Here is a 23,442-nt window from a genome sequence, read left to right on the forward strand (position 1 = left end):
TTTACCTGGAGCCTGGTGGTTGGGGGGGTCCTTGAAGTTGGTTAGAAATTGTTGGTACATTTTATGTTTGATAATCACCAGATTTGGGAGCTTCAAGGACTCCCCCCAGCGTGTTAATGTTATTTATGCTTTGATGTTTATTTTATGTTTATTTTAATAAGAAAATGAATTAAAAATTAAACACAAACAAACAAAAAAGTTATTTGTTTTCCTTTTAGTGGGTCCTTGAAGTTATTTATAAATTGGTCAGTAGGGGTAACCATATTAAGTATGGACCTCTGGGGTGGGGTTCTTGGAGTTGACGCTGAATCAGCGAAAAGGAATTGGAAGTTAAAATTCCGGACAGTTAAATATTGTTTCGGTGGATCTGGCTTTTGGTTACGACTCTGGACGGGGTTTTACCAGGGAGCTTTTGGTGGTTGGACTTCCCGGAATGGGATGTTTGGTGCCCTCGAGCTGGTGGTTTACGGCTGAGGGTAACGTGGAGTTTTAAGTTCTTAGTGTTTTTGCCAAATATTTAGCCAGAATTTTTGGGGCTCCAAGAATCCCCCCCCCCAGGTTGTATAAGATTGTGTATTTAATACTTATTGTAAATGTTTGTTGTTGATTAATAAACTGGCCGCTGACCCCCCTGGGTTTGGAAATGTAACCATTTCAGCTATGGCACCCTGGTTTTGAGGGGGTAATCATCTCAGGTATGGCCCCTGGTGTGGAGGGTAACCATCTCGTGTATGGCCCCCTGGTGTGGAGGGGGTAACCATCTCGGGTATGGCCCCCTGGTATGGGGGGTTGCCCCCTGGTCTCCAGAAGCATTTATATTTTATAGGACCCTGTTAGGGTAAAGTCCCTGGGGTTATGGCAATCATACTTTGCATGCCTACAGAATAGGCTCCTCTGAGCCAGGAACAGCAGCTGGAGGGGAGAAGAGAACAAGGTAGGCATGCTTTTCAATACAATCAATAGCTTCAAGGACCCTCTCTTTTTTTCATGTGACTTGAGAATGCCGAAGCATGGTTTTGACTGTTTATATTGACCAAACCAGGTTTCTTTCCATGTTTCTTTCAAGGTTGTCGTCTGGACAATGCAGTTATCTAGTGCATGAAACTGAAGAGCAATGTACCTAATCTGTGTGCCCTTGAGTCAGTGGGAGTGACTAAGGGTAAAGTAATCAAATGCATTAACATGAAGGGCAATATGCCCATTCCCGATGTCTTTGAGCTGGTGGGAGCGGCTAAGGGTGTAATCTAGTGCATTAACACAAAGGGCAGTATGCCTATTCCTGATGCCCTTGAGCTGGTGGGAGCGGCTAAGGGTATAATCAAGTGCATTAACACAAAGGGCAGTATGCCTACTCACGGTGCCCTTGAGCCAGTGGGAACGGCTAGGGTAAAGTAATCAAGTGCATTAGCGAAGTGCATGAAAAACAATTAACAATGGTGTGGCAGGGTTATTAATAATGCCTTTGTAGACTTTTTCTGCTTTAGGTTTATTTAAATTACTACTTATAATGTTGATGTTATATTGTGTATAGTTTTTAATTACTCCCTATTTATAATTTCTTTCTATTGATATGTTCATCACTTTTCAGGTAGTGATAGTAAGTGGGTTTAAGAAATTTAACTGCACAGCTACTGTAAATAATGGTGGTTTCTAGAACTAAAATCTGTGAATTGGTGAATTATTAGAGCTGGCTACAATGCATTCAGTATAATAGTTCTTTGAGGCATGACAGATGTCATTATACAGGTATTCAGATTGTAGCTACGACCTTAATTATGGTTTACTTTCCACATTCCCCATTATGGGATCCTCATTGCAGGATGTTTAGCAACTGTTATTTTGCTGTAGTTACCGTATAATCGATCATAACTTGGTAGCATGGCATTGATAAAATTCCAGAGCTCCGACAGATTAATTTTATTTTTTTTTATTACTTGTGTGCACAGTCTTTCCATAGCATGTAGAAATGGTTGATGGCTTTATTAGGCATGGTTGATGGGGGTCGAGTCCATTTAAGGTGTCAAATGGCCTCTCTGGTGGCCGTTTAGGAGTCAGGTGGAAGTTGCAGACAAGTTAAGGTGGACTCATTTTAACTAATAGAGGATGTAAAACTTCATGGTGGTGAACAGGCTCGGCATTGGTGGCCAGCCTCAAGGACGTTGCAATGGTAACGTCAATCAGGGGCGGGCACAGTGGTTAAGCACAGGTGTGAGGATAATAGGGTCATTGGTGCCCTGAAAGTTTACTGGCTCTGCTTGAATGGCACGCCTGTGCATGCCGCCCCTTTATGGCTGTCTGGCCTGGTTCTGTATGTCAGACAGCTGGGACATCACAGTACTTGTGAATCCCAATGTACTAGCACTTCACCTGACTCCTACTGTGATTGTTTTAATCCTGTGATTTAAATAAAGCTGTGGCCATTTTGACAACCAAAATAATGTGATGTCTGTTTATTCTAGTGCCTAGGTTTACTGTAGTTATGGTGGTTTTAAGATGGAGTGGGGGTCCGTCCCATATCTATAAGTCATCATTAGTGTTGAGCATTCCGATACCGCAAGTATCGGGTATCGGCCGATACTTGCTGTATCGGAATTCCGATACCGACTTCCGATATTTTTTCAATATCGGAATTCGGCATCGGAATCGGAAGTTCAGTTGATTGACGGCCTGACGTCATCATGATGCGCGGTGTGTGCGCATCATGATGCGCCGTCATTTCGGGCCTTCCGGGGGTCTCTGCCGGCCTGCCGGGGGGCTGTGCCGGCCTGCCGGGGGGCTGTGTGGACTGCCCGGGGTCTCTGCCGGCCTGCCGGGGGGCTGTGCCGGCCTGCCGGGGGGCTGTGCACCCTGTGGGGGTCTGTACCGGCCTGCCGGGGGGCTGTGCCGGCCTGCCGGGGGGCTGTGCTGATGTCCGGGGGTCTGTGCAAGCATCGTCCGATGGGACTACAAGTCCCATCGGGCGATGCCTGCTACCATGACAGTGATTGACACATTAGCCAATGATGGGACAGTAGTAGTCCCATCATCCGGCTAATGTGTTAAATGTTAAAAAAAAAAAAAAAAAAAATACTACATACATACTACATGCTACATACATACTACATATATACTACATACATACTACATACATACTACATACATACTACATGCATGCTACATACATACTACATATATACTACATACATACTACATACATACTGCATGCTACATACATACTACATACATACTACATACATACTACATGCATGCTACATATATACTACATGCTACATACATACCACATACATACTACATGCATGCTACATATATACTACATGCATGCTACATACATACTACATATATACTACATGCATGCTACATACATACTACATGCTACATGCATGCTACATACATACTACATACATGCTACATATATACTACATACATACTACATATATACTACATGCATGCTACATATATACTACATACATACTACATATATACTACATGCATGCTACATATATACTACATACATACTACATATATACTACATACATGCTACATATATACTACATACATACTACATATATACTACATACATGCTACATACATACTACATACATACTACATATATACTACATGCATGCTACATATATACTACATGCTACATACATACCACATACATACTACATACATGCTACATATATACTACATGCATGCTACATACATACTACATATATACTACATGCATGCTACATACATACTACATGCTACATGCATGCTACATACATACTACATACATACTACATGCTACATACATACCACATATATACTACATACATACAATACATTCATACAATACATACATAGACATACAGTACATATAACATAGAGTAACATACTTACCAATACTTGTCACATTGTTCCCCGAAGCCATTGTCTTTCCGGAATAAATATTAACATAACAAACCACAAAAATACTCACCCACGATCCGAAGCAGTCCACGAGTGTGTCCCACGACGATCTTGGGTAGAGAACTGCAGCATCAGATGATGCTGCCGTTCTCTACGGGCTGCAGGAATCCAATGACGGAAGGTAGGTATCCTTCCGCACTGTATTCCTCCGCCACTTAAAAAAAAAAAAGTCCCTAGTCTCACTTTATGCCATTGCTGTGTGGGAAATTCCCACACAGCAATGGCATAAAGTGAGACTAGGGACTTTTTTTTTTTTAAGTGGCGGAGGAATACAGTGCGGAAGGATACCTACCTTCCGTCATTGGATTCCTGCAGCCCGTAGAGAACGGCAGCATCAGCTGATGCTGCAGTTCTCTACCCAAGATCGTCGTGGGACACACTCGTGGACTGCTTCGGATCGTGGGTGAGTATTTTTGTGGTTTGTTATGTTAATATTTATTCCGTAGACGACAATGGCTTCGGGGAACAATGTGACAAGTATTGGTAAGTATGTTACTCTATGTTATATGTACTGTATGTCTATGTATGTATTGTATGAATGTATTGTATGTATGTAGTATATATGTGGTATGTATGTAGCATGTAGTATGTATGTAGCATGCATGTAGCATGTAGTATGTATGTAGCATGCATGTAGTATATATGTAGTATGTATGTAGCATGCATGTAGTATATATGTAGCATGCATGTAGTATGTATGTGGTATGTATGTAGTATATATGTAGTATGTATGTAGTATATATGTAGCATGTATGTAGTATGTATGTAGCATGCATGTAGCATGTAGTATGTATGTAGCATGCATGTAGTATATATGTAGTATGTATGTAGCATGCATGTAGTATATATGTAGTATGTATGTAGTATATATGTAGCATGTATGTAGTATATATGTAGCATGCATGTAGCATGTAGTATGTATGTAGCATGCATGTAGTATATATGTAGTATGTATGTAGCATGCATGTAGTATATATGTAGCATGCATGTAGTATATATGTAGTATGTATGTAGTATATATGTAGCATGTATGTAGTATATATGTAGCATGCATGTAGCATGTAGTATGTATGTAGCATGCATGTAGTATATATGTAGTATGTATGTAGCATGCATGTAGTATATATGTAGCATGCATGTAGTATATATGTAGTATGTATGTAGTATATATGTAGCATGTATGTAGTATGTATGTAGCATGCATGTAGCATGTAGTATGTATGTAGCATGCATGTAGTATATATGTAGCATGCATGTAGTATATATGTAGTATGTATGTTGCATGTAGTATGAATGTAGCATGTATGTAGTATGTAGTATGAATGTAGCATGTATGTAGTATGTAGTATGAATGTAGCATGTAATTTTTTTTTTTTTTTTTTTTTACATTTAACACATTAGCCGGATGATGGGACTACTACTGTCCCATCATTGGCTAATGTGTCAATCACTGTCATGGTAGCAGGCATCGCCAGATGGGACTTGTAGTCCCATCGGACGATGCCTGCACAGACCCCCGGAGCCTGCACAGCCCCCCGGCAGGCCGGCACAGCCCCCCGGCAGGCCGGCACAGCCCCCCGGAGCCTGCACAGACCACCGGCAGGCCGGCACAGACCACCGGAGCCTGCACAGACCCCCTGGCAGGCCGGCACAGCCCCCCGGCAGGCCGGCACAGCCCCCCGGAGCCTGCACAGACCACCGGCAGGCCGGCACAGACCACCGGAGCCTGCACAGACCCCCTGGCAGGCCGGCACAGCCCCCCGAAAGGCCCGTACAGACCCCAGAGAGGCTGTACAAGGGCAGGAAAGGGTTTTTCTTATTCCGATACCGGAAGTCCCATAGACTTGAATGGGACTTCCGGTATCGGAATCGGCGATACCGATACTTTTTTTAAAGATCGGCCGATACCATCCGATACGATACTTTGAAGTATCGGATGGTATCGCTCAACTCTAGTCATCATCTATCAGTGGCTGTGCATCAGTGCACTCCATGTCAGATCATCTTGGCCAGGGTATTTCACGATTTGACTTGATAACCCAGGCATGGTATGTGAAAACAGCTCTATGGAGTAAACTGTAGTGTGGCCTGCCGCATCCTTCAATTTTGGTTGGGGTGAAGGACACAAGGAAAGGTGTGGTTCATGACCATGAGCCTCCAATGACGACTCAGTGCTTTTATTTTTTAAAACTTCAGAAGAGGAGGCGATAGAGCTGGAGGCTGAGTCAGCAATGTAAGCCAAAACTTGTTCTTGAAGCTCCGGCTTTAAAAGCGGTTTACCTACTCCCAGAAAAGGGAGCCTTCGAGGCCTTGTGGAGCCAGACGATGACGCAGGCTCAACACCTCCTGCATTAGGTGCTATTTTGCTTTTGCCACTACCAGCAGATCCACCACCAAACACCAACACCATCATTACCAGCTGCCAACCCCCGCTCACTTCCACGGACTCTTCCACCACACTTCCTCATTTTTGGGGAAAATATACCCAAAAAATCACCAACTATATGGTACTGTAAAACAAGGTACAAGGTGTATATAGTAGTGGGGAGAATTTGAATCTCTCTAGACTTTAGGACACAGTTGGATTCTGTCAGGCCCAGTTTATATTGCACTGCAATGTGACAGGCAGATTCTGGATGGTGTAAGAAAGGTGTATATATTAGTGGGGAGAATTTGAATCTCTCTAGACTTCAGGATGCAGTTGGATTCTGTCAGGCTCTGTTTATATTACACCGCAATGTGACAGGCAGATTCTGGATGGTGTAAGAAAGGTGTATATAGTAGTGGGGAGAATTTGAATCTCTCTAGACTTCAGGACACAGTTGGATTCTGTCAGGCCCTGTTTATATTACACCGCAATGTGACAGGCAGAAATTGCCTAGTGTATGACAAACTACAAGGTGTATATAGAATTGGGCAGAATTGGAATCTCCCTAGAGTCTAGGTCTGTAAGAACGGACAAACTCCTCGGCATTTCCTTACAGAGTCACACACTTAGCTTCAATTTGGCCGTGATAACAGCCGTTACACGGTACTGTGAGAGGAGCGTACACGTACACCGCTGTACGGTGTATGTAAAATTGTCAAGCTCCGTGTTTTTGTATACGGACTGACACACGCTGTCTCTCTCTAGTTTTGAATGTAATCAAACAGCAAATATACTAAACTGAAAAACGGACAAAACTATAAGGTGTAGGTCTGTAAGAACGGACAAACTCCTCGGCTTTTCCTTACAGAGTCACACACTTAGATAGCTTCAATTTGGCCGTGATAACAGCCGTTACACAGTACTGTGTGAGGAGCGTACACCGCTGTACGGTGCGTGAAACAATGAACGCTCAGTACCTCACCAGGACAAAACAATACAATTTGGAGTGCTTTTAAAAAAGCAGTTTGAACACCAGTGTGCACACAGCAATGCAGCTAGCCTTAAAAGGCAGGCTAATCACCACCAGTGCTGCTGCACAAAAGCAAAAATCTTCACCTTTCACTGCACAGTAACTACAGTGAAAAGCGCTAGCAGCAGAAGCAGTTTTTTTTTTCATTTTGCCTTCCTAACGCTCTCCCTACAGAATCAGCAGCAGCAGCAGCTCTCCCTATTCTGAGATCAGCATGAGTAACATGGCGGTCGGCGTGCACGCCCTTTTATACCCCCTGTGATGCCCCATAAAGCAAGCCAATCACTTGCATGCCCTTCTCCAAGATGGTGGTGACCGCTGCCTATGTCATCACGTTGCCCACAGTGTCCGTTCTTCCTGATTGGCTGAAAAAGGGCGCTAAAGCATCTTTTGAAACGCGACTTTGGCACTAAAGTCACCGACCTCGTGGCCGACCTCACACTAAGGTCAGGTTTCGTTTCATGAAACCTGACTTTGGCGAAAGTCGGCGACTTTTGAATTTTTTCGACCCGTTTCGCTCAACTCTACCGATGACCAATGTGTGAAAATTTCACATGGGCCAAGCTAGTCTTTACATAATGAGAAGTTCTGCAAGTTTCTACCAAACATTGAATATTAACTTCTCACCATTTTCAATGTCTCTGCTTGCTGTGAAAAAATAAGCACATGAGCTGTAAAGCACTGCGGAATATGTTGGCGCTATATAAAGTTTGTTATTCTCCTTCTTTACAATCTGAGGCTAAAAGCAGTGCATAAACTGAGCAAATCTCACAGCTGAGGGTTTGTTATAATTGTATCTATCGTAGCTCAGAAAAAGTTCAAAGTTTGATACTAAAGTAAGAAAACCTAAGAAACTTTATTAACTCCCTTTTGGGGCATATACTTAAGAACATCCTGACATCTTACCTGGTGATCCTGGGAGGATGAGAATAAGGAGCAGCAGCCCAGGGAAGCTCTGATGAGGAAGAAGAGAATTACACCAATACTACAACTGTGGGGCAGATTCACCCTTTGTGTCCCTTATTGAGGTCCATATTTGTGGGGGACGGCAGGAGAAGCTCCACCATTTATGAATATCTGCACTATATAGTCAATGAAATACATTTTGTAATTTTTGTTCTTCACTGCACTTATCACCTGGAAACCGTCAGCAATCAGATGGGCTGCTGTTGTCAGATCTCATTGTGGATTCCTAGTGTACACATCTACATTTAAAGCCTCCTTTTTAGATCCTGTCCACATTGCTGACGGACTCCGATGAACATCGGTAGGTTCTATCGGCCGCCATTGGTGTTTTGGATCCAGGTAGCCAGGTTTTCTATTACCTGGCCCTAGTTTTCTAGCTGGTTAATGCAAAAGGGCTTTCTGGGTCCCCACCTGGCACCTAGCTGGACGCCTGGATCCGGCAAAGTGTCATGGTTTCCATTAATTATGCCCTTTTCTAAAGAATGTCTAACTTGTATCAATTCATTAGCATTTTCAATATCTCTGCTTGCTGCAATTTAATGGAAATCATCAGTGTTTCTCTCCAGAAGACGACCAGGCTGTCCTCGCCATGCAATCATTACTGTACAGATATCTGAGCCGTCAGAGGGTAGATTTACATCCTCGGTAAATATGCAAGGTTGCGTTCAATTCATTGACAGCAAGCACAAATATTGGAAATAACAACTAGAAATTCTAGACAATGGAATCTGACACGATAAAACACCAAAACTCCCTGAGATCTCGTGGTACGTGCCACCGCACCCTAGAAACCACAGATGTCATCTGTAAAGAGTCAGGGGGGTGGAGCTTACCTCTTCAGCCCCCTGAAAGTCCCTGTCACTAGTATGTAAGTGCTTTCTGTGTTTCTCTTTAAGGCCTGTTTCACACTTCCGTTTTTGACCATCAGTCAAAATCCGTCGTTTTGCAAAAAAAAAAAAAATCCTCCATTTTTTTTGGCGGATCCATTTTTTTCCCCATTGATTTGCATTACCGGCGGATCTTGATGGATGGCAATCCGTTGGATCCGTTCTTTTGCGGATCCGTCAATTTTTTTGCGCCCGCCGACATGCCTGGACGGACCATGCAAGGTTTTTTTAATTCAGCAGGATCCGCATTTTATAGTGCGCATGCCCGGAGGAATGAAGTCAGCCGGTGATTTAACCCTGAAATCATTTCTGGTGGACAGAAAAAATTCTCTCTCTCGTCAAAATAACGGTCCGGTGGCATCCGTTCACATCAGTTAGCAACAGATCCGCTTTCCGCCATTTTGGCGGATTTTAACTGTCACAAAAAAACTGATGTGCGAAACAGGTCTAAGACTGAAGCAGAAGAGCAGTAATGTTACATTGTTTCCATCTTTGTATCCGTCGCCTTTGTTTCCATCTGCTGGTTTCTTACCTTATTGATGCATGGATTTTGCATGTAGGAAATCATGATGGACTCGTCCAGATGTGCTGGGGCCCCGAGTAACCTGAGAGCTGTGATTAGTGGGGTGACGGTGCTCGGAGGGGAATATACAGAGAGGATGAGAAGAATGAGCTCTGAACACGTGAAACTTTCGCGTCTAACATTAGAGGAAGTACCGCCGTGAGCAATTTCCTCCACTCGCCACATCCTACATGACTAATCCTCTGTGAGGAAGGCTGGAACACAGCGAGCAAGAAAAGCCACCAACATTCAGACCAACAGTGTAACCAGGGACAGTGTGCGGCTGAGCTGTGTATCTAATCCTATCCTGTGTGATACTGACTACTGAGTCATGTATCTAATCCTCTCGTGAGAAATTGTCTGCTGAGCCGTGTATCTAATCCTCTCCTGTGTGATACTGTCTGCTGAGCTGTGTATCTAATCCTATCCTGTGTGATACTGTCTGCTGAGCTGTGTATCTAATCCTATCCTGTGTGATACTGACTGCTGAGCCGTGTATCTAATCCTCTCCTGTGTGATACTATCTGCTGAGCTGTGTATCTAATCTTATCCTGTGTGATGCTGACTGCTGAGCCGTGTATCTAAACCTATCCTATGGGATACTGTCTGCTGAGCTGTATATCTAATCCTATCCTGTGTGATACTGTCTGCTGAGCCGTGTATCTAACCCTATCCTGTGTGATACTGACTGTTGAGCCGTGTATCTAATCCTATCCTGTGTGATACTGTCTGCTGAGCCGTGTATCTAATCCTATCCTGTGTGATACTGTCTGCTGAGCCGTGTATCTAATCTTATCCTGTGTGATACTGTCTGCTGAGCCATGTATCTAATCCTATCCTGTGTGATACTGTTTGCTGAGCCGTGTATCTAATCCTCTCCTGTGTGATACTGTCTGCTGAGCCGTGTATCTAATCTTATCCTGTGTGATACTGTCTGCTGAGCTGTGTATCTAATCAGCGTCGGACTGGCCCACCGGGGAACCGGAGGATTCTCCGGTGGGCCCTGGCATCTGGTGGGCCCTGGCACCTGCAGGCATACAGGGCCAGCAGTTGCCTAGGGCCCCCGCTGCTCCAGGGGCCCCCAGCCAGTGGTGTGTCGCACACCATGCAGCTGCTATGGGGGCCCCTGCCAGCGGAGCAGCAGCGGATGTCAGGAGGCAGGAGCCCCTGTCCCCGCTGCTAAAGAGAAATGAATATTCACTGCGAAGCAGTGAATATCATTTCAGGTCTCCACCCCCAGAGGCCCCGCCCCCAGCCCAGTAAGCTGCTCTGCATCTGTAAATCAGGGCCGGCGCCGCCCTCAGGCCCCTCTGCTCCTGACTCACAGCCAGTGCGCGATGACGTCACTACATCGCGCACCCGCTGTGTGTCTGGCAGAGGGGGCAGCTCCTGACACTGAAGCCGGGATCAGCGTGGGAGCGAGGAGGAGAGGTGAGTATTGTTTTTTTTTTTTTTTTTATATCTCTCTCGCTCTCTCTATCTGTCTCTCTCTATCTATCTCTATTTCTCAATATATCTCTATATATCTCTCTCTCTATCTCTCATATCTATCTTTCTATCTCTATCTATTATCTATATCTATCTATCTCTATATCTATCTCTATCTATTATCTATATCTATCTCTATCGCTCTATCTTTATATCTATCTTTCTATCTCTACATCTATCTCTATATCTATCTATCTCTATATCTTTCTATATATATCTCTATATCTATCTATTATGTCTATCTATCTATCTATCTCTATATCTATTATCTCTATATTTATTATCTATCTAGCTACCATCTATATCTATCTATCTTTATCTATATATATATCTCTATCTAATATCTATATCTATCTATCTATCTCTATACCTATCTATTTATCTATCCGTTATCTATCTCTATATCTTTTCTCTGTATCTATCTATCTCTATATCTATATCTCTCGCTATCTATCGCTCTATCTCTATATCTATCTTTATATCTATATATCTATCTCTATCTATCTCTATATCTATCTCTATTTCTCTCTATATCTATCTCTATATCTCTATAGCTATCTATCTATATATCTCTATCTATCTCTATATCTATCTCTCTATCTCTATATCTATCTATCTTTATCTATTTATCTCTATATCTTTTCTCTGTATCTATCTCTCTATATCTATCTATCTCTATATATATCTATTATCTCTATATCTATATCTATTTCTCTCTATATCTCTCTCTATATCTATCTATCTATTTATCTCTATCTCTATATCGATCTCTCTGTATATCTATCTATCTATCTTTCTATCTCTATATCTATCTATCTATCTATCTATTTATCTCTATCTATTATCTATATCTATCTCTATCTATCGCTCTATCTCTATATCTATCTTTCTATATCTATCTTTCTATCTATATCTATCTATATCTATCTATTATGTCTATCTAGCTATCTCTATTATCTATATCTACCTATCTCTATATCTTTCTATCTTACTCTATCTCTATATCTATCTGTTATCTCTATATTTATTATCTATCTATCTCTATCTATAACTATCTCTCTATTTATCGATCTCTGTATCTATCTCTCTATCTACCGCTCTCTCTATCTCTATCTATCTTTATATCAATATCTATCTCTATATCTATTATCTCTATATCTATCTATCTCTATATCTATCTCTATATATATATATCTGTTTCTCTCTATATCTATCTCTATATCTCTCTCTCTATAGCCATCTATATATTATCTCTATATCTATCTATCTATATATTATCTCTATATCTATCTATCTATCTCTATATCTATCTATCTATCTATCTCTATATCTGTTATCTCTATATCCATATCTATCTTTCTATCTAACACTATATCTCTATATCTATCTCTATATCTCATTATCTATCAATCTCTATCTCTCTCTCTTTATCTATCTATTGATCTATCCATCTATCTCTATATCTATCTCTATATCTATCTATCTATTATCTCTATTATCTATATCTATCTATCCATCTATCTAGCTATCTCTATCTATCTCTATATCTCTCTATATCTATCTTTCTAACTCTATATCTATCTATCTCTATACATATCTCTATATCTAGCTATTATCTCTATATCTATCTTTCTATATCTATCTGTCTCTATATCTATTATCTCTATATCTATCTATCTCTATATATCTCTATATCTATTTTTATTTATAGCCATCTATCTATATATATTTATCTCTATATCTATCTATATATGTCTATATTATTATTATTATTATTATATCTGTATATCTATATCTATTATCTATCTCTATCTATTATCTTTCTCTATCTATATATCTATCTATCTCTATATCTTTCTATCTATAGCTATCTATCTCTATATCTATCTATCTATCTATCCATTATCTATTTTCTATCTATCTCTATATCTATCTACCTATCGATCTATCTATATTTCTTTCTATATCTATCTTTATATCTATCTCTATGAATCTTTCTATCTGTATCTATCCATTATCTACTTTCTATCCATTATCTACTATCTATCTCTATATCTATCTATTTCTACATCTATCTTTCTATCTATTTCTATCTAACTCTATATCTATATATCTATATAGCATTATACCCTATGAGGGGGTGCATTATTCCCTATGAGGGGGCAGCATTATACCCTATGAGGAGGCAGCATTATACCCTATGAGGAGGCAGCATTATACCCTATGAGGAGGGCAGCATTATTCCCTATGAGGGGGCAGTATTATACCCTATGAGGGGGCAGCATTATTCCCTATGAGGGGGGCAGTATTATACCCTATGAGGGGGGGCAGTATTATACCCTATGAGGGGGGCAGCATTATACCCTATGAGGGGGCAGCATTATTCCCTATGAGGGGATGCATTATTCCCTATGAGGGGGGCAGTATTATACCCTATGAGGAGGCAGCATTATACCCTATGAGGGGGTGCATTATTCCCTATGAGGGGGGCAGTATTATACCCTATGAGGGGGGCAGTATTATACCCTATGAGGGGGCAGCATTATACCCTATGAGGGGGTGCATTATTCCCTATGAGGGGGTGCATTATTCCCTATGAGGGGGGCAGTATTATACCCTATGAGGGGGGCAGTATTATACCCTATGAGGGGGTGCATTATACCCTATGAGGAGGCAGCATTATACCCTATGAGGGGGTGCATTATTCCCTATGAGGGGGGCAGTATTATACCCTATGAGGGGGGCAGTATTATATTCTATGAGATGGCTGCATTATACTATGAGGGGGCTACCCCAACTCCTGCTACATAATTAAGACATGTACAACCTTATATTATACCCAGATATTAGCGTGTTTTACCGCATAATTGGTGGTCTGGTATTTAACTCTATGCAGCTACATAGTGGGCCCCAAGAATGATTTTCTCTGGTGGGCCCAAGGTGTTCCAGTCCGACGCTGTATCTAATCCTCTCCTGTGTGATACTGTCTGCTGAGCCGTGTATCTAAACCTATCCTGTGTGATACTGTCTGCTGAGCTGTGTTTCTAAACCTATCCTGTGTGACAGTCTGATGAGCCGTGTGTCTAATCCTCTCCTGTGTGATACTGTCTGCTGAGCTGTGTATATAATCCTATCCTGTGTGATACTGACTGCTGAGCTGTGTTTCTAATCCTATCCTGTGTGATAGTCTGATGAGCCGTGTATCTAATCCTAGCCTGTAGTTGTACGTGGTATCTCCTGAAGAAGGGGTTGTATTAACGCGTTGAATAAAGAACTGTTAAACTTCTACCTCCTCCTGGAATTTCATCATTTGGTCAGTGCAGACAAAAATCCACATCATACCCTGCAGTATACTGTGTAATCCTATCCTGTGTGATACTGACTGCTGAGCTGTGTATCTAATCCTATCCTGTGTGATATTGTCTGCTGAGCTGTGTATCTAATCTTCTGTGTGATACTGTCTGCTGAGCTGTGTATCTAATCCTATCCTGTGTGATACTGACTGCTGAGCTGTGTATCTAATCCTATCCTGTGTGATACTGTCTGCTGAGCCGTGTATCTAATCCTCTTCTGTGTGATACTGTCTGCTGAGCTGTGTATCTAATCCTATCCTGTGTGATACTGTCTGTTGAACCTTGTATCTAATCCTATCCTGTGTATCTAATATATCCTGTGCATCTAATCCTGTCCTGTGTGAATACTGTCTGCTGAGCCGTGTATCTAATCCTATCCTGTGTGATACTATCTGCTGAGCCGTGTATCTAATCCTATCCTGTGTGATACTGTCTGCTGGGCCGTGTAATCCCATCCTGTGTGATACTGTCTGCTGAGCCGTGTATCTAATCCTCTCCTGTGTGATACTGTCTGCTGAGCCGTGTATCTAATCCTATCCTGTGTGATACTATCTGCTGAGCCGTGTATCTAATCCTATCCTGTGTGATACTGTCTGCTGGGCCGTGTAATCCCATCATGTGTGATACTGTCTGCTGAGCTGTGTATCTAATCCTATCCTGTGTGATACTGTCTGCTGAGCTGTGTATCTAATCCTATCCTGTGTGATACTGTCTGCTAAGCCATGTATCTAATCCTATCCTGTGTGATACTGTCTGCTGAGCCGTGTATTAAATCCTTTTTTTACAGCACATATTGATATATACTGTGGTGTGAAAAAGTGATTGCCCTCTAAGCCTAATAACTGGTTGGACTGCCTTTAGCAGCAACAACTGCAATCAAGCGTTTGCGAAAACTGGCAATGAGTCTTTTAAAGCGCTCTGGAGGAATTTTGGCCACTCAGCCACATTGGAGGTTTCCGAGCATGAACCGTCTTTTTAATTTCATTCATCTCAATCACATTAATGTCAGAACTTTGACTAGGTCACTCCAAAGTCTTAATTTAGTTTTCCTTAGTCCATTTAGAGTGTTAGGAACGGTGGAACGCACTAAATAAAAATAATAATAAAGTGCGTTCGCCGCTCGGGGTTCACCATGCAGTAGATGATATGACTGCTGCTAAGTGGTGGCAGGAGCAATATGGCGGAAATGCGCACGAGGGTTAAATGTCACCCAGGTGCGCAGAGCAATCTGTTAAGTCACAGAGGTGCCAACAAAGACAAATACAATAAGGCTGAGCCTGTTGGAGTCACAGTACTCAGAGTAAGTGCACACACGGTATCTGGTCACAGGAGCAGAGCCAAAGACAGCAGAACTGCATCCGTCTAGACCTACCGTGCGTGCAACGTCGCAACTGCGGACGCCAAGGAGGGCTGCAGCGCGGCGTAGGACACTGCCACAAGACAACAAAGCTAGTACACAAGCGCAATGTCGGACGCTAGCAACTGTGGATGATGTAGTAGTGGCGCGCTGGTGCTGACTCTAAGCTTAGTCCCTGTCCACATACGTAATATCAGGGGGAAGGGGTTTCAAATGAGTCATTCACCAGAATCATACATCCATCATCATTCACACAGTAGCAACTAGAGACTATACTAGCGCATGGCGGAACGGCCATGCGCGCTTTTTATAGCAGCCGGAAGCTTCCAGATCTCCGAGATGGACCAATGAGATCTGGAGCAGGACCTGAGCACATGACTCCCGATCTCCAATGGGAAATCGTCTCATGAGCATGCTCAGTAGGAAGGCAGAGGGACTTAGCCCCTGGAGAGATTTGCTGCAAGGCAATCTCCTCTGCGGTAGATAAATAGCAAGAGACCGCAGAATGTAAGGGTCTGGATTCCTGCAGAGCAAATGCAGAAACCTGACACCTAACATAGAGGTGGACCTGCTGGTGTGTCCTGCTGCATAGCCCAAGTGTGCTTCACCTTGAGGTCACAAACAGATGGCCGGACATTTTCTTTCAGGATTTTTTGGCAGACAGCAGAATTTGTGGTTCCATTTACCACAGCAAGACTTCCAAGTCCTGAAGCAGCAAAACAGCCCCAGACCATCACGCTACCACCAACATATTTTACTGTTGGTATGATGTTCCTTTTCTGAAATGCTGTGTTACTTCTACGCCAGATGTAATGGGTCATTCACCTTCCAAAAAGTTCAACTTTTGTCTCATTAGTCCACAGAGTATTCTCCCAGAAGTCTTGGGGATCATCAACATGTTTTCTTGCAAAACTGTGATGAGCCTTTATGTTCTTATTGCTCAGCAGTGGCTTTCATGTTGGCACTCTGCCATGCAGGCCATTTTTGCCCAGTCTCTTTCTTCTGGTGTAGTCAAGAACACTGACCTTAACTGAGGCAAGTGAGGTCTGCAGGTCTTTGGATGTTGTTGTGTGGTCTTTTGTCACCTCTTTGATGAGTCATGGCTGCGTTCTTGTGGTAATTTGGTCAACCAGCCACTCCTGGGAAAGTTCACCACTGTTCTATGTTTTCGCCATTTGTGGATAATGGCTTTCCCTGTGGCTTGCTGGAATCTCAAAGCTTTAGAAATGGCTTTAAAACCTTTTCCAGACTGAGAGATCTCAAGTACCTTTGTTTCTCTAGAATTCGAGAATTTCTTTAGGTCACAGCATAATGTCTAGCTTTTGAGGATCTTTTGATCCTACTTCACTTTGTCAGGCAGGTCCTATTTAAGTGATTTCTTGATTGAGAAAAGGTGTGGCAGTAATCAGGCCTGTGTGTGGCTAGGGAATGTGAATTCAGTTTCCCAAAGAAAATACACCACAGTTGTTATTTTTTTTGGGGTGGGGTGGGGGCATGGCAATCACTTTTTTACACAGGGCCCTGTAAGTTTAGATTTTTTTTCCTTAAAAATAAAGACATTCAATTATAAACTGTATTTTGTGATTACTTATGTTACATTTCTGCAATATTTACATTTGATTGGTGATCTGAAAAACAAACATGCAAAAGAATAGAAAATCAGGAAAGGGTGAACACTTTTTCACACATCTGATAGATGTCAGCACTGCAGATGATGTTCCATTGCAGGGTTAATAGTGCAGTGCTTCCCTGAGCGGTGCAGTGCTTCCCTGAGCGGTGCAGCTGCAGTGGGAACAGTGCCGCATTGCATTGCATTGCAGATCCCTGGTGATTGAGGGGTTGATACTGCAGCACATTGCAGGGTCTCTTCTTAGTTCACAGATCGTGTACATTTTGGGTCTGGCCTTTGCAGGATTAATAGTGAGGGCAGGGGTCCCTTTGAGGGGCTGCAGGCTTCCAGCTGTAGGTGGAGCACAGAACAGTGAAATCCCTGCTGCATTATTTATGAGCTTCATTTAATAATTCACTGCCCTGTGTGCAGAAATACAGAGGTGAGGGATGGAGGTGCAATGAGGGACAGATGGTCGGCACCAGTGGTCTCTGATCTCAGCTTCCGGTTTTATTTAATTGACTAGATGGTGGCCCGATTCTAACGCATCGGGTATTCTAGAATATGTATGTAGTTCATTTATGAAGATTTAAGAATAATGCAATGAATACAGAGGATTTTCCAGGCAAAATATATACATTATCATTAAATGTTATTGCTCATAGACCTTAATACAACTGCAGGAGATGACCCGCGGCAACCGTCGGGAGATCCGCGGCTAGCGCCGCAGATCTCCTGACGGTAGGGGTGGCGTGCATCGTTTGAATTCCACGCCAATTCGCGGCTGAAGCCTGGAGTGAGAATCAGCGCTGAGGGATTTACCATAACTTCCATACCGGAGATCCCTTTAAGAGGGGCCTTGGGTCAGAACCAGAGCACAGAGTGGATTTGCCCTAACTTCCATACTGGGATCCCTTTAAGAGAGCCTGGGATTAGAACCAGAGCACTGAGTGGATTTGCCCTGACCTGACTTGCATACCAATGATCCCTTTAATAGAACCCTGGGGTCAGAATCAGAGCGCTGAGGGATTTGCCCTAACTTCCATACAGGAGATCCCTTTAAAAGAGCCTGGGGTCAGAACCAGAAAGCTGAGTGGAATTGCCCTAACTTCCATAGCGGGGATCCCTTTAGGAGAGGCTTGGCATCCGAACCAGAGCGCTGAGTGGATTTGCCCTGACTTCCATACCAATGATCCCGTTAATAGAAGCCTGGGGTGAGAATCAGAGCGCTGAGGGATTTACCATAACTTCCATACCGGAGATCCCTTTAAGAGAGGCCTGGGGTCAGTACCAAAACGCAGAGTGGATTTGCCCTCACTTCCATACTGGGGATCCCTTTAGGAGGGGCCTTGGGTCAGAACCAGAGCGTTGAGTGGATTTGCCCTGACTTGCATACCAATGATTCCTTCAATAGAACCCTGGGGTCAGAATCAGAGCACTGGGGGATTTGCCCTAACTTCCATACAGGAGATGCCTTTAAGAGAGTCTGGGGTCAGTACCAGAGCATTTTAAGGCAATTGCCCTGACTTCCATACCAGGGATCCCTTTAAGAAAGGCCTGGGGTCAGTACCAAAGCACAGAGTGGATTTGCCCTAAATTCCATACCAATGATCCCTTTAAGGGTGTGTGCACACGCTGCGGATTCTGCTGCGGATCCACAGCAGTTTTGGTCCTGCGGATCCGCAGCAGTTTCTGTTGCGGTGTACAGTACCATTATAATCAATGGAGAACAAAAAAATGCAGTGGACACTGCGGAATTTTCCCACGCAGATTTGCTGCAGTTTCAAAACCGCAGCATGTCACTTCTTTGTGTGGAATCCGCAGCGGTTTTTCACCTACTCCATTGTCCAGGTGTCAAACTGCAGGCTAATCCGCAGATAAACCGCAGGTCTTTTGACCTGCAGATTTACCTGCGGATTTTGCAAAACCCACGCAGAAAATTCCGCAGCAGAATTCGCAGCGTGTGCACACACCCTAAGGGTACGTGCACACGCTGCGGAATCCGCTGCGGATTAATCCGCACGGATTTTGCAAAAACCGCAGATAATCCGCAGGTCCAAAGACCTGCGGATTATCTGCGGTTTTGCCTGCGGTTTGGTCCTGCGGATTCACTATCTCCATAATGGTGGAGATAGGAACCCGCAGCGGTTTCCGCAGAAAGAATTGACATGCAATTCTTTCTGCGGATTCAAAACCGCAGCAAATCCGCGCGTTTTTTTCCGCAGCGTCGGCACAGCGGTTTTTTTTTTCCCATTCAAATGAATGGTACTATACACCGCAGCTAAAACTGCTGCGTGTCCGCAGCGGCCAAAACCGCTGCGGAAACGCAGCGGAATCCGCAGCGTGTGCACACAGCCTAAGAGAAACTGGGGTCAGAACCACAGAGCTCAGTGGAACAGTCCTAACTTCCATACCAGGGATCCCTTTAAGAGAGTCCTGGGGTCAAAACCAAAGCACTGGATGGATTTACTCTGACTTCCATACCAATGATCCCTTTAAGAGGGAAGATGTGCCTATATGATGGAGGATGTGTGATGTGTATATGGGTACAGGAGGGGGGGATTCATTTCTGTCATGTGCTCTGTGCTCCTTTTTTGGGGGCAGACAATGGCTGGGAGTTTATGTTCCTGGGGATGCTAGACTTCTCCCACCATGTCAGTGTCTGCTGAGGTGTTGTCAAGTGGGAAAACTTGCTCATAGCAACCAATCACAGCTCAGCTTCTTTTAACCAGCTCTGGTGAAATGAGAGATGCTTAGTGATTGGTTGCAAGGAAAACTGTTGCTCATAGCAACCAATCATAGCTCAGCTTCTTTTGAACAGCTCTCTTGAAATGAAAGTTGCTTCGTGATTGGTTGGTGATACACACACACACACATTCAGTTTTATATATAGAGATTATATCATCATTATCAGACATTGCAGCAAGTGCCCTAATGTCCCCAGAATAAAATATCCTGTAATTTCATGTTCATCTGCTTCTAGGAAAAGTGGGAGAAAACCCAAAGTAGAACAGCACATAGGGGGTCCACCAAAACCTCCACATTACAAGGGAAGGGGAGAAGTGGAAAATGGCACACAGGGGGTCCACCAAAACCTCCACATTAACAAGGGAAGTGAAGAAGAAGAAAATGGCACATGGGAGTCCACCAAAACTTACACATTACAAGAGAAGGTAAGAAGGCATTTTCGGACGTATACGCCTACTGGAGGCCAACACCCTGACGCACTCTACTATGACTGAGTGTCCGCCTCCTGTGTAAGTACACGCCCAAAAATAATGCACCGCAGAGCCCACATTCGCCCTGTCAGCCCGATTATAGTCTATGGCCACGTCGGCTCATATGCCTGAATCCCGTTTTGGGTGGGGTTTCATTATAAACCCGACAGAGCCTAAAGGCAATGTGAAAGCAGCCTTAGAAAACTCTTCTGTCCCATGAAATTTACCCTGGTGGTGACTTTTATTTTCTTTCCACGTGTTAGCACCTGTTCTTTCAGAGAGCAGCGCTTTCCCCTACAACACCTCTTCCCCCATATATTTGACTGTTATCTTGGCTCCCCTCAAGATTCCCTGGTTATCTGGACTGTCTCTTTCCCAAGAGGCGATGTGGCTCTGTTATCTGGGCACTATTCCCTGAGGTGGCTCTGCTATTTCTACACTTTATCCTCTCCTTATTTACCCACCTCATAGCAGTGGCTATCTTGTTTTTGAGCTATGGAAACCCAAACCCTTACCCCAGGAATGGCTCTGTTATCTGTACTCCCTCTTCTTCTCCTGGGGCTTGGTGCTCTGTTATTTGGGCGCTCTTTCCTTGGGGGCCGGTTCTGTTATTTGGGCTCTTCCTTACGGTGTGGATTTGTTATTCGGACACTCTTTCCGGCCAGAAGTTGCTCTTTTATCCAGGCACCCTTAGGGGTGGCTCTGTTTTTTGACCTCTTTCCCATGTGTGGCTCTGAGATCTTTCCCAGGGATGGCTGTTATCTGACCTCTTTCCTTGGGATAGCACTGTTATTTGAGCAGTGGCTCTGTTATCTGGGCTTTTCCCTGGAGGACTTGGCTCTGTTATCTGGGCTCTTCCCTGGGGGGGCTTAGCTCTATTATGTGGGTGCTCTCCTTAGGGCTTGTCTCTCTTATCTGGGCTCTTCCCTGGGGGGCTGGGCTCTATTATTTGTGTGGTGGCTCTGGTATCTGGGCTCTTCCTTGGGGGGGGGCTTGGCTCTGTTATCTGAGCTTTTTCCACTGAAGGCTTGGCTCTCTTATCTGGACTCTTCCCTGGGGGGCTTTGCTCTGTTATCTGGGTGCTTCCCTGAGGAGCTTGGCTCTGTTATCTGGGCTCTTCCCCTGGAATATTGGCTCTGTTATTTGGGCTCTTCTCTGGGGGGGCTTGGCTCTGTAATCTAAGCTCTTCCCTGGGGGGGGCTTGGCTCTGTTGTCTGGGCTATTCTCTGCAGGGGCTTCGCTCTGTTATATGGGCTCTTCCCTGTGGGGCTTGGCTCTGTTATCTAGGTGCTTCCTTGGGGAGTTTGGCTCTGTGGGACTTGGCTCTGTTATCTGTGTTCTTCCCTGGGGGACTTAGCTCTGTTTTATGGGTGCTCTCCTTGGGCTTGTCTCTGTTATTTGGGCTCTTCCCTGGGGGGCTGGACTCTATTATTTGTGTGGTGGCTCTAGTATCTGGGCTTTTCCTTGGGGTGGGGGCTTGGCTCTGTTATCTGAGCCTTTTCCTTTGAAGTCTTGGCTCTGTTATCTGGACTCCTCCCTGGGAAGCTTGGCTCTGCTATCTGGGTGCTTCCCTGAGGAGCTTGGCTCTGTTATCTGGGCTCTTCCCTGGAATATTGGTTCTGTTATCTGGGCTCTTCTCTGGAGGGGCTTGGCTCTGTTATATGGGCTCTTGCCTGTGGGACTTGGCTCTGTTATCTGAGTGCTTCCCTGTGGGGCTTGGCTCTGTTATATGGGCTCTTCCCCAGAATATTTGCTCTGTTATCTGGCCTCTTGCTGGGGGGCTTGGCTCTGTTATCTGGGTGCTTTCTTGGGAGGCTTGGCTCTGTTATCTGGTTGCTTCCCTGGTGAACTTGGCTCACGCTTCTAGCGGGGTGTTTGGCTTTGTTATCTGGGCGCTTCCTTGAGGAGCTTGGCTCTGTTATCCTGGGCTCTTCCCCAGAATCTTGGCTCTGTTATTTGGGCTCTTCCCTAGGAAGCTTGGCTCTGTTATCTGGGCTCTTCCCTGGGAAGCTTGGCTCTGTTATTTTGGATCTTCCCTGGGAAGCTTGGCTTTGTTATCTGGGCTCTTCTCTGTGGGGCTTGGCTCTGTTATTTGGGCTCTTCCCCAGAATATTTGCTCTGTTATCTGGCCTCTTGCTGGGGGGCTTGGCTCTGTTATCTGGGTGCTTTCTTGGGAGGCTTGGCTCTGTTATCTGGTTGCTTCCCTGGTGAACTTGGCTCACGCTTCTAGCGGGGTGTTTGGCTTTGTTATCTGGGCGCTTCCTTGAGGAGCTTGGCTCTGTTATCCTGGGCTCTTCCCCAGAATCTTGGCTCTGTTATTTGGGCTCTTCCCTAGGAAGCTTGGCTCTGTTATCTGGGCTCTTCCCTGGGAAGCTTGGCTCTGTTATTTTGGATCTTCCCTGGGAAGCTTGGCTTTGTTATCTGGGCTCTTCTCTGTGGGGCTTGGCTCTGTTATTTGGGTGCTTGCTCTATCCTGGTTCTCCAATACTTTGATTATGCAGGCACAGTTTCATCTTATGTCACTGCTCTTATAACTCAACAGAACCATTATCGCTGATCCCTTTACAGTTAGCAGCCTCCTTTAATGCATTCAGTTACATAGAATTTACTGTGTAATCAATCCCAAGACACAATCACACAAGACTAAGAA

The 23,442-nt window shown here is 44.0% G+C and overlaps 1 protein-coding gene across 1 annotated transcript in view; it reads right to left on the reverse strand.

Annotated features, from left to right (window-relative positions):
* Positions 1-9,968, reverse strand: part of LOC141085220 (uncharacterized) — a 47,988-nt gene extending 38,020 nt beyond the window's left edge. Inside the window, exons 1-2 of the mRNA XM_073570473.1 lie at positions 9,738-9,968; positions 8,259-8,307 (exon numbers count right to left, since the gene is read on the reverse strand). Coding sequence (XP_073426574.1) covers positions 8,259-8,307; positions 9,738-9,953 — 265 coding nt within the window. The 5' untranslated portion in view covers positions 9,954-9,968. The remainder of the gene's footprint in view (positions 1-8,258; positions 8,308-9,737) is intronic.
* Between the last annotated feature and the right edge of the window lie 13,474 nt (positions 9,969-23,442).

Source organism: Dendrobates tinctorius, unplaced genomic scaffold (assembly GCF_039654945.1).
Source record: "Dendrobates tinctorius isolate UK_male_01 unplaced genomic scaffold, ASM3965494v1 ptg000028l, whole genome shotgun sequence".
In the NCBI taxonomy this organism is placed as follows: Eukaryota; Metazoa; Chordata; class Amphibia; order Anura; family Dendrobatidae; genus Dendrobates; species Dendrobates tinctorius.